General features: G+C 36.9%; 1 protein-coding gene across 1 annotated transcript; it reads right to left on the bottom strand.

The window, feature by feature from the left end:
- Positions 1 to 5,987: 5,987 nt before the first annotated feature.
- Positions 5,988 to 6,473, bottom strand: LOC125582387 (secreted RxLR effector protein 161-like). The gene has a single exon (XM_048749063.1). The coding sequence runs from the start codon at positions 6,471 to 6,473 to the stop codon at positions 5,988 to 5,990; it is 486 nt and encodes a 161-aa protein (XP_048605020.1).
- Positions 6,474 to 12,929: the final 6,456 nt, after the last annotated feature.

Below are 12,929 nucleotides of genomic sequence, written 5' to 3'. Positions count from 1 at the left end.
TTCAAGATGAGTGACGAGAAATGAAAAAGCCGATGACACCATCGGATTATATCAAAAACCAACCACATCTTCAAGGAAGAACTTTAACTCCAAACCCTTACTCAGCATTAGCAGAATATCCTCCTCTATTCTATGCAAAAGCAGTCGCCAAAAAGTCATCAAAGGCGGAAACACAATCATCTACAGCAACCCCAAAAACGACCTCAAACACTACCTAAAACACTAACCAGTCTACTACACCAAACCTCATAAGCAACACCTGATGACGACCCCATTCACCAAACCAGTAAACCTTACTCAACTCAAAACCTTCAACAATCGAGTCTTCTATGAAGACAGTCCCTGGCCAACAGACAACATAACCAAAAACCAATCTTTTTATGAGTATATTCTAGTAGACTCTAAATCTATAGAAATCACCCACTACAAAGACAAGAAAAACCCAAACCTCATCAACTATTCAACCTGCAAATTCCTGCGAATTTGTTCTACCCAAGACCTTGGTTTAATCCATCATCATACAACAAAACCTTTTTCCACCCCAGGATATCATATCGACGGCTACACATATACCGTTTACAAAAATGCCTTTTTCCGAGCTTTTTTACTCAGACCCTATGACCACTCTTGGTTCTTCAGTTTTAATCAAAACTGCACAAAGACAATACCAGGATGGTTCAACGAATGGTGGTACTGGTTCGGACCAGCAGATCCAATCTACCCCGAAGAAGTACTCAAGACCTCCTACCCATTCTACAAGAAACACGTATTTGATCAACCAGTTGGGCCTCTAAACAAAATCTGGTTTCATATTGACATGGGCATCCCATGGATATGTTCATGGCATTTTACCCTCGCTATCGCTCTTCAGGAGATGCCTTATTCTCTCCTTGGAGAATTCAGAGTCAAATGGTGGGAAAAATCTAACATCGACAGATTTTCCCTCGCCAATATCCAAAAATACTTCCACATTACAAATAAAACCAAAACCGCAATCCAAACTATATCCAAATCCATACCTCTTCTCAACCCAACTCAAATATCCAAAACAAATCCAACTCCGCAAAAAAGACCAACATCAAGCCCAACAAGTTCAACTACCTCTTCCTCTTCCCAGAAATCATCAAGAAAAGAAAAAATGAAGAAACTTTTCGCCGAAATGCTAGCGCAATTTGGGACGGAAAATAATGATACCGACGACGATAACCAACAAGTCGACAATACGCAACCCAAAGATCCTTACGGCGGCCCATTAGGCCAGGATCCGTTTGATCTTTAAAAAAAAGCGTGAAAATATGTCTATATTTAAAATTTCGGTTTTTCCAAGTATATTCTAGTGGACTCTGTACATTATTTCTATATTTTCTTCTCTGTATTTTATTACTACTACCTACAAAATAATATACAGAGTAAATATGTATAAAAAGAAGCTATGCAAGAATTTCCGAGAAAGAATCCGGCCGACAATGGTGGGGCCCACATGGGGCCCACATGAAGACTTCTGCATAAAAATGACAACAGTCTCTAACAGCAATTGTCGGCACCACTCAAGACTCAACACGTATTAAATCAAGTGTCGGCACCACTAGAAGATGACACGTTGCAAGACCTTATTCAAGCAACCTTTGCCTATAAATACGCATTCATGATCAAGGAAGGGGACACGAGCGATGTCACTCTCTAAACTTTCATCTCCCTAAAAGCTCTCCCTTCTCTCTAAAAACTCCAAGAAATTTTCCAAATTTTAAGTTTTAATCTTCTAATCTCGAAAACTTGTATACCATTTCAAGATCAATAAAAAGTAAGTTTAATCATATTCTGTGTATAATTCTTAAGTTTAATACATATTAAAACTTTGTTTATCAAATTAATTATCAAAGTAACAATAATTCAAATATTAAAATAAAAGAAAGTAGTAAAAATCAATGGTAAAAAATATGTATTTTCTTCTCTGATACCATTGATTTTTACTACTTTCGTGGTTATTCCTATTTCTGTTACTTTGAACGGATATATTTGCGTAAAAATGGAGTTCCTAATATTACTTCTTGTGTTAAGTTCTTTACTAAAATGAACTGATTTTTGAAGCAATATCCTTGATTACATATTTTTGCATATGGTAATTTATATTGAACCTTTAAATTACTTCCGTTTGCTCCACTTAATTTTTCAGTAGTTTTTTCATAATATTTGGATAGTATAATTCCTTCGCAAATACAGTTGTAGTCAGCACCTGTATCCATTAATGCTATTATATTTATTTTGAAATCATGTCCTACGTGTAAGGTAATATTTGTATACCATTTTTGATAATTGATCTTATTAATTATTTGAATATAGTCTTCACCAGAGTTATTTTGCTTATTTTCATTAATTTCTAGATTTGTATTACTTGTGGATGCTTGATTTGAATTACTTGTGGATGCTTGAATATTATTTTTTGCTTCGATTAATGATAATCTAGCATGTTTTTGTAATTGTTTTAATTCGTGTTGATTTACTATTAATTGTAATTCCTTGATCTGTGTCTTTAATTGTTTAACTTCATTTTGTAATTCTCCGGTAGTTACTTGTTTGAATAAAATTTGTGTAGGATATTTTTCAAATATTTTATTTAAACTAAGAGGTTGAGGGTTAGATAATTGATTTTCTTGGTATATTATATCATTTAGTTTGGTTAAATATTTCTTTTTAATTTTCAGGTCGTCAATTTTATCAATTATATCTAGCAGAAATGTTTTTATCAACATCTTTTATCATAACGTTAATAGTTTTACAATTACATAAATTATCTGACAATTCTTGTGATTCTATTGAAGAATCACTAATATTTCCTATTTCTTCTATAAAGTTATCACTACTCGATTTTTCCGATGTTTCTAACTCTAATATTAATAGTTTAGTTAATTTTTCTTGTATATCTGGTTGATCTTGGAATATTTCAATTATCTTCTTTTTCATTTTACACTCTGTGGACTTATGTCCAGGTCTTTTATTCTTATGATGATATTTAGTTTTATTATATCTATTTTTAATCGTTTAATTCTTGACGGATGGTTAAGTTGATTATAACCATATTGATCACAAAGTGATCCCATAGTTATTTTGAATTTAAATTTATCATTACGTTTCTTATCTTTATGTTCTTGACATATATCTAATCCTTCTTTCTTTATAAATGCAAATAGTTGACCATAAGTGATTGTATTCCAAAACATCTATGTAGAATGAAAAGTAAATAATGTTTAGAAGGCCACAAATGTTGAATCAAAAAACTATATTATATATTTATATATGTTATATTTTACATATTATAATATATATTTACATGGACCAACCTATTTTTTTGAAAAATTATTATGATGATAACACGTGACATAACTCACATGTTGTAATATTTCTCAAATAATATATAAGGGATTCACAAAATTTAATATGGAGTTTTGATGGTACAAAAGACTATGTATATGAACCAACCTATTTCTCTAAAGAATCTAAAAACTATTACGGTGTTAACACGTGTCATAACTCAAATGTTGTAATGTTTTTCAAATAATATATAAGAGATTCAAAATATTTAATACGGACTTTTGCCGTACAAAAGACTATGTATCTGTAGGTTAATTGAAGTTAAACCATCTTTAATAGAATGCATTCATGTTTCTGTCTCTCTTCTCATTGTCTTGTATTGTTACTTCTCCGAAAGAGAAACTTAAAAGTGCTTGTTGCATAATCCTTGACTACACAGACAAGTTGATTACATCGTTAGCTAGCTCGAAGACCATTAGATAATCCATTATCAGCTAGCCACACGCTCTGACTCGCGACATGACTTATACTGAAACATGTTTTATTGTAATTTGATACAGATTTCTACATTTTAGGATATGTTTTCGTCTTTGAAAACAATTAACCACCAAACACTTTTACACGGTTTCCCCGAATAATCAGATACCATACAACTCAATACAACATAGACAACAATTGAAATTTAATACTACACATCTCTCTGATCACTACACATTGCATTCCAAAAAAAAAACAAAATTAAAACCATACAAATTTAGAATTATACCATCTCAACTATTCTGCATGATATATCTCAACTACAAAACAACAGCCATGGCGGAAGCCCTTGAAAGCTCTTATTAAAGAAACCAGTAACAGCTAATTGAACTTCTTTGGATCATTCAAAACAAACTCTGCATACAATTCCTTCAATGGAATCCCCACCGTCGTTATCAACGGCCCGTTTATCCATCCCTGGAAAATAAAAAACACCAGAAAAACATTAAAACATCGCCAACGTAAAAATCTTGAAAATTCAATCTTTGTGATCTGGAGAGCAGAATGACACAGAGTGACTCCACCAATAAGATTTAGTCCAGTAATGTAAGCATTAGACCCTGGAATGTCATCTTTCATCTTGAAGCACTGTAGATCCTAAAATCTACGCTAAGTATTTTGTAGTGACTGAATGTTAGAAGAAAAAGGATGTGGGCAACAATATCCTTAGAACACAACAATATAATCAGATTCCGGTTGACGAGAATGGATTTTATTGATTAAATAAGATTCAATACAATGAAGAATGAGATCAGAAACTACAAAGAAGATCGACAAAAGGAAAGGGCTCAATGCAAGCTCGAAGGAGGTCGATATGTGTAGTAAGCTTCCTCTAGGGTTTCTCACGTGTTTTCTCTCTTGTTCTAGCTTCCTTCTTATAGTTGATCCCTTTAGAGATTGTTGGTTATTAAGGGTTGTAACCCGTAAAATTGTGAATTAGATACTTGGATAATGACTGAATCGCCGTACTTTTCTTGAAGAGTATTTCGACCCTATTCCAAACCTTGGGTTACACGAAATCGCTTTGTAGGATAAGACAATCAAAGTCTCACTCTTGTTCTAGGCTAAGATACCAGAGAAACAAATAGAGCTTTAGTGTTTATATGCGTTTCTTCAAAGTCTTTTATGATCTTTGAACAATGAATCTTTTTCTCTCTCTCTTTCTTACTAACTATTAGTTTCTGATTTTTTTTTCTATCTTCATTTGCCAATGCCTACACCTCTTTATATAGAGAGTGAAGAGTTGCAACCAATAGTTGCAATGGTTAAACCAAAACTTGCAAATATTAATGAAAAGTTACAATGATTAGTGAAGAGTTACAATGGTTAATCACCAAAGGTTGCAATTAATTAATATGGTTATTACCAAAAGTTGCAATCATCAATAGTTGCAATGTTTTATTTCTATAGTTGCAACTGTTCATACAAACAATTGCAATGGTTCACATGAAACATTACACCTATTCACTTAAATATATAACATTCCTCCCCAATTTAAGTGTAATCATAGATTCATTAAATAAATAATACATATATGAAACTCATGCATAAATGAAAATGTTCGAAGAATTGAATTTCCATCTTAGTGTACTACACATTCCAAATGTCCGAGAATCGGGATGTCCTACGGATTGAATCCTTTAACCCATTTTGGGCACATGAAGATAATACACACATGTGTTTTCACACTACTCTAAGAGTTTATAATTGACACTATTATAAGCCATGTGTCCCTATCCATTCTTGAGCGCGTACAAAGCCAAGTCTCAGCTTATTGAAGCGGCATCACTTCACACTCATATAGGTAAATACTTTCACTCATGCACCTGTAAATGCATTTTTTAAGTATTTCTTAAGAATAATATTTCAACCTATCTCATTCTTGCAGATCCAAGCACATACCTTGGGATGATAAAAAAAATGTGCTTCAATCTTTAAGTGTAGGCTTTCCACATTGAATTCAGCATCTAATGTCGTATTAGAGGGGAATTAGGTATCCTACCATTAAAGATTTTAAATGGACTTTAAACCCATCCCTTTAACCGACTTAATAACTAAGTCCCTAGCAAATCCTTTCGTCAAATGATCTGCTAAATTTTGTTGATACCGAACAAACTCTATTGTAATCACCCCGTGAGTGATCAGCTCACGTACTGGGCTATGTATAACGCCCAGGTGTACGAGGTGTCTTGGCTATAGGCCTTAGCCAAGGTAGCTTGACTATCACAATGGATAGAAATTGGTGATGCTGGTTTCCGCCATAATGGAATCTCGTATACTAAGTTTCTTAGCCACTCTGCTTCTTTACCAGTAGCTGCTAATGCTACGAATTCCGACTCCATAGTCGAACTTGTTATGCAAGTTTGCTTCTTAGAAGCCCATGAAATGGCACCTCCCCCAAGCAAAAATACCCAACCACTTGTAGAATAATGATCTTGTATGTTGGTAATCCAACTTGCATCTGAATATCCTTCTAGCACCGAAGAAAATCCGACATATGACAAACCATAATTAATGGTTCCTTTCAAGTACTTGAGCACCCTTTTTAAGGCTTGCCAATGTTGAGTACTAGTGTATATACTCAACCTTCCTGCAGCGTAAGCTATATCTGGCCAAGTGCTCGTCATGGCATACATTAAGCAGCCAATCACTTGTGAATATTCAATTTATGATATTGTTTGTCCTGTATTAGGCATAAGCTTCACACTCGCATCCATGGGAGTGCTCATTGGAGAACAATTCTCACAATTGAACTTCTTAAGAACTTTCTCAATGTAATGAGATTGTGTCAAAGATAGTCCTTTGTTTTCACGTTTGATTCTAATTCCAAGAATCACATCCGCCTCCCCCATGTCTTTCCTTGCAAAATTTGATGACAAAAATGCTTTTGTAAGCTCTACTTGTCTAAGGTCAGTACCAAAGATCAATATGTCATCAACATATTTATCAATATACTCAGTACCAATGATTACTCCGTTTCCAGATTTATCAAATTTGCTATATAAACACTTATCTGATTGGTTTAACTGGAAACCATTTGATAAGACAACCTCATTAAACCTTTGATGCCACTGCTTAGGTGCTTGCTTTAGCCCATACAATGACTTGATCAACTTACACACATTATGCTCACTTCTAGGCATAATGAAACCTTCAGGTTGCTTCATATACACCTCTTCTTCCAAAATATCATTTAAGAACGCTGTCTTAACATCCATTTGGTGAACCACAAGGTTATTAATTGCTGCCAAGGCAATTAATAATCTTATAGAAGAGATCCTAGCAACTGGAGCATATGTATCGAAATAATCAATACCTTCCCTTTGTTTAAAGCCTTGAATAACCAATCGTGCTTTAAAATTGTCTATTGTTCCATCAACTTTCATCGTCTTTATGAAGATCCATTTGCAGCCTAAAGGCTTGCAACCAGGTGGGAGATCCGACAAGACCCAAGTATTATTTCCCATGATGGAGTCCATCTCATCATTTATTGGTTCTTTCCAAAGAGAAACATCCTGAGAATTCATAGCTTCACCATCAGTTCTTGGATCATTATCAATATGATAACAATATGAGTGTTGGAAACCAATCTCATCTTTTGATCCTTCAACTAAATATATTTGAAAATCAGGACCAAATGATTTTTCAATCCTTCCTCGTTTGCTCCTACGGAGCATAGGTGACATGTCAGGAGGCACTAAAGTGTGGTCTCCTTTATTAGCCCTACTTGAACTACGTACCAAATCCTTTGGCATAGGTATAGATGAAAACCGATTTTCATCAAAAATTGCATCTCTTGATTCAATTACAGTGTAAACTGCTACTGAATCATTAGGTTCTATTACATAAAATCTATAAGCTTTGGAATGCTCTGCATATCCAATAAAAATGCAATTACCTCTCTCTCCCAAGGTTTTAATCTTGGGTTGGGGTAGTCTTACAACAGCCCTACATCCCCAAACTCGAAGATAATTCAAATTTGGTTTTCTCTTATACCAAAGTTCATAAGGGGTAATTTTGTTCTTTTTGTTAGGAACTCTATTTAATAAATAGCAAGCCGTTAACATGGCTTCGCCCAAAATCCGTCACTTAATCCCGAGTAAGAGAACATGGAATTAACCATTTCTTAATCCCGAGTAAGATAACATAAAATCCGTCACTTAATCCCCAAACTTCGACAATATATACTAATTGGATTCATACACTTGTTTAAAACCACATTTATTTAAAACACTACCAGAGACTAAGTTTTTCCTAATTCCGGGTACATGAAGTACATCCTTAAGATCAAGGGTTTTTCCAGAACTAAACTCTAACACCACTTTTCCACGACCTAGGATAGAGGCAATTGATTCGTTTCTCATATGAAGTATAGATCCATCTTGAAATTGCTCATATGTAGTGAACCATTCACGATCCTTGCAAACATGTGTTGTTGCTCCCGAGTCAATCCACCATGCCACTTCATCATCCTGCACATAAAATGCTTCATAAATCTTTGATACATAATTCACATTAGAATATAGTTTAAAATCAGAGATTTGACCTTGATGAGTGGATGGACCTTGGTCTTTAGACACTTGTCCCAAACGGTTTTGTCCCGTTTTATTTTTATCCTTCCCTGCTCGGCAATCACGACTTAAGTGACCCGGCTTGTTACAATTCCAACAAATGCTCTTAAACTTTTTGTTAGATCCATTGTAAGTGTTGTTATTAAAGGATCGTTTCCTCTTATTCTTATTCTTAGAACTCACACCTTCCTCCATCATATTGATGGAAGAAGTACCAGCCTCATTATTTTTGGGTTTTTCTCCCTCTTGCGCCCTTAGAGATACCTCTATGCGCATATTGCTGCCAAGTTGTACAAGAGACAACTCTTCCTTTTTGTGTTTTAACATGTGTTTAAAATCTTTCCATGAAGGTGGTAACTTATCGATGATACTCGATACTGAGATGGATTCGTCCATCTTCATGTTGTGTTGTGCAAATTGACCTAGTATACGAAGCAATTCATTGTATTGCTCCATAACTGGCCTAGAATCAGGCATCTTGTAATTATTAAAATTACTAACAAGAAAATTCTTACTAGAAGCATCCTCAGCCATGTACTTTGATTCTAACGCATCCCACAACTCTTTTGCGGATTCGACATTCTGATAAAAATCAAAGAGAGGATCTGACATACCGTTGAGAATATGGCCACGACATATGTAATTGTCGTTTTTCCATTTAAGTTGCTTCCTTGTCTCATCCAGAGACTCGTTCTCAGCATCCTCTGGTACAGTAGGCATAGGCATGCTTAGAACATACACGACATTTAGATTTGTGAGGAGAAAATGCATCTTCTTTTGCTATCTCCGAAAATCTACTCTTTCAAACTTATCTAACTTTCCAAACTTTGATGTCATCTCTCGCACCGGTTCACCAGCCATAATTCACAAGAAACTACTCTTTACTATTGTTGGTTATTAGGGGTTGTAACCCGTAAAATTGTGAATTATATACTTGGATAATGATTGAATCGCCGTGCTTTCCTTGAAGAGTATTTCGACCATATTCCAAACTTTGGGTTACACGAAATCCCTTTGTAGGATAAGACAATCAAAGTCTCACTCTTGTTCTAGGCTAAGATACAAGAGAAACAAATAGAGCTTTAGTGTTTATATGTGTTTCTTCAAAGTCTTTGATGATCTTTGAACAATGAATCTTTTTCTCTCTCTCTTTCTTACTAACTATTAGTTTCTGATTTTTTTTCTATCTTCATTTGCCAATGCCTACACCTTCTTATATAGAGAGTGAAGAGTTGCAACCAATAGTTGCAATGGTTAAACCAAAAGTTGCAAAGGTTAATTAAGAGTTGCAATGGTTATTGAAGAGTTGGTTAATCACCAAAGGTTGTAATTAATTAATATGGTTATTGCCAAAGGTTGCAATCATCAGTAGTTGCAATGTTTTATTTCTATAGTTGCAACTGTGCATACAAACAATTGCATTGGTTCACATGAAACATTAAACATATTCACTTAAATATATAACAGAGATCTCCTCAACTTCTCCCTCGATCTTCGGGCTTCGATCTCGCTGAGTTTGAACTCGTCCTCTTGGTTTTGGGCCTTTGTTCCGCTTGGCCTTACACGGCCCATCCTTATCCTAGGCCAAAAGCGACTGGACCGAAATTGGGTCCAACATTTGTCCCTCAGTCCTTTTAGTGATGGTCAAGAATCTAAAAGGGCAAAATCTCTGACGTCGTCGCGAGTTTCTGGAAGTGGGATGCCACACATATCGATCTGGTGAGACTTGTCGGCCACCTTTTGAATCGTGCGGCTATGATTGATCGTTCGTGGCCGGTTATGATTAAGTTTCTTTGGAAATTATTTTTTTATCATTTTTGACCGCTAAATACAGCGTCTTCTTCATCGAGATAATTCTAACTTCTCTGTGTTCCCCTGCTTTCCTTCGCGTACTCTTTGCTTATTCTTCTTACCCCTTTTCTCGACTCCAAATGGCAAACGAAAGATTTGGTCCACATCTCCCAACTATTCTCAAGGGTCCACATATCGACGACGTCTACGAGCTTTGTGGGGTTGATTACGGCGTCGAGATTTCTCTTCCCGAAGATCACGAAATCCCGGAGACTGTGAGACCTGGATATTACGGAGCTTACATGCCGCATTTCAGAGATTGCGGCTTGTCGTTCCCATCCCCTCCTTCATTCTTGAAGCACTCGCCGAGTTAGGGATGGCTTTTACCTAGATTTGCCTCAACTTCCTCCGTCACTACTTGACTTTGTGGATCCGTGCCAGAGAGGAGGGTCTCGAGTTCGGATTGAGAGAGTTGAAGCAACTGTGTGTTCTTAAACGAAACAGTGTTATTTTGGGCACAATGCTTCTCTCTCCCTGTCCTGGTCGCACCATTGTTGATGGTATTCCTAACCGAGACGATCGGTAGAGAGAGAAATTCTTTGTCGTTAAGGTGAATCCAGCATCAGTTGGTGATTTTGATTTTAATCGGATTCCTCGGGAATGGTCCGTAGACATTGGTTCGTCTTCTCATCGTCCCCAAAAGTTCTTTCTCTCTTTTCTTTTGTCGTTTGTCATCATTTTTTATTTCTTTTGCTTTTCGTAGATCTCTTTGCTGGACCAGTCCAGTTCGGCGGATGGCCGAGCTGGAACGAACTTGTTGTTCTTGTCCCGTCCGCAAAGCTCCTCTCCCAAGAATGTATCAAACTCGCTCTTGTTTCGTCTCGATTGGAGGTACCGATGGAAATTTAAGATTTTAAAAACCGTAAGAACTCATTTTCTCAGATAACATTCGGATTGATCGTATAAAACGGCAATGGTTAGCTGAACACCTAGAATTTCCTATGCTATACGAGGAATTTGAATGTTCTTCGGAATCGACGTCGTTTCGAAAAGCGCTCTTTTATTAAAATCATAAAAACCTCTAAGTAAAAAAACAGCCCGAAAGGGCCCCGGACGCGGCAAAGAGCCCACTTACGATTTTATGCGGAATCAAGCCCAGTCGATACGATGGTTTATCACTTTGTTACCCAGAAGAAGATAAATGTCAAGTTCGGAGGATAAATGTGAAGTTTCCGAAGATAAACACAAAGATCGAAGAAAAATGGAAAGTTTCAGCGAAGTGATAAACTCAACCAAAGACGAAAAAGGAAAGGGGAACCTACCCAGGGGTATATGTAAGGAGCCAAAGCCAGGGGCGAACAGGGGGAGATTCTGAGACCTAGAAAAACTCTGCTAGCTTAGGAAAACTTAGAATTTAGGCGGCTCGATTTTACTTAGACTCTTTTCTTACTGAACTACGAGACGGCTTCATCCCTGAAGAGGGTACGTAGGCAATTCGTCATACGACGAGCTCAGCTGTCCCCCCTCAGTAAAAGGGGGGGGGGGAGTAGGTACGTATACGTACACTCGTATACTCCCAAAAAGAAATATCTGATCCAAGACTCGATATTTTTGAAACTTCTTTTTAACGCAGCGGAAAACATCCCAAAGCCTGAATGTCATCAAGACACTCTATCACACGAACGAACAACCTTCGGAAAAGCGAGACGTCGCTAATGCCCGAAGGACCCTTTTTCGTCAAAAACTTTCCAAAAAGAACGCTCAGTCCATCCACGACTATAAAACACAAACACCTTCTTAACACGTACCCTTCGCGAAGAATCTAAAACGGTAAGATCTACCGATAAGTTTGTTGCTGATCACAACAAATTCTTAATGTCCTAAAAAGACTAAGCCATCTCGTAGAGATAGCTCACGAACACCCGACACAAGGGTAATAGCGCCATACAAAATAAAATCCAAAATTTTTGGTTAGCACTTTCGGGAGACTTAAAAAATTTCCTCGAAGAGATGCTCGATTCCAACCATACAAGTCGCAGCCGAGAACATATCGCGGACTTTAAAGCAGGACGGAATTAGGTCAAAAACGATACGGGAAACGTAAGTCGAAGTAGTCATTGCACCCCTTAAAGCCGTGATTAGACCTAGGTCTTACCCTAAACCAGCACACTGGTTTCTAACATCTCAAGGCATAGTATCCAATACCCTGATACGAGATCCCAAAACTTGTCTCTTGCATGATATTTGAGCATCTTCCGAAATCCAGCCAGTTTACTGCAGAAAATTCCCGAAACAGATCATGGATACAGCTGTACACCCAGAGTTAGGTTACGAGATGACAACTCGTAGTCTTCCCTCTACATCCATATAAATGATTCAATAAGCTCTGAAAAAAACGCAAAAACAAAGTTCATTTAAAAATCGCAGAAGAAACGGGGATTCAAAGCCACAAGCGGCCAGTCCCATGATAAAAACACGGCCACAATTAACCGGAACAAAAACATAGAATTAAAAGTCTCACACGAGACTCCAAACTCAATCATCCTCCACACGCGGAGCTTCACCTTCGCCAATGCCCCTTCCGGGATCGAAGCCGCGTTTCCTCCGCCGTCCTCAGCTACGGGACCCTGACCCTCATGCTCATCCGAACGAGATGGAAGGATGCACTAAGACTTCAGGCCCGCTAGGAACTGGTCAAAGTCTCCTTCCGCATCCACCAAT

The sequence above is a fragment of the Brassica napus genome, chromosome C2, assembly GCF_020379485.1.
Source record: "Brassica napus cultivar Da-Ae chromosome C2, Da-Ae, whole genome shotgun sequence".
Classification (NCBI taxonomy): domain Eukaryota; kingdom Viridiplantae; phylum Streptophyta; class Magnoliopsida; order Brassicales; family Brassicaceae; genus Brassica; species Brassica napus.
The sequence above is the reverse complement of the archived record's forward strand: the minus strand, read 5'-3'. Positions and strand labels throughout refer to the sequence as shown.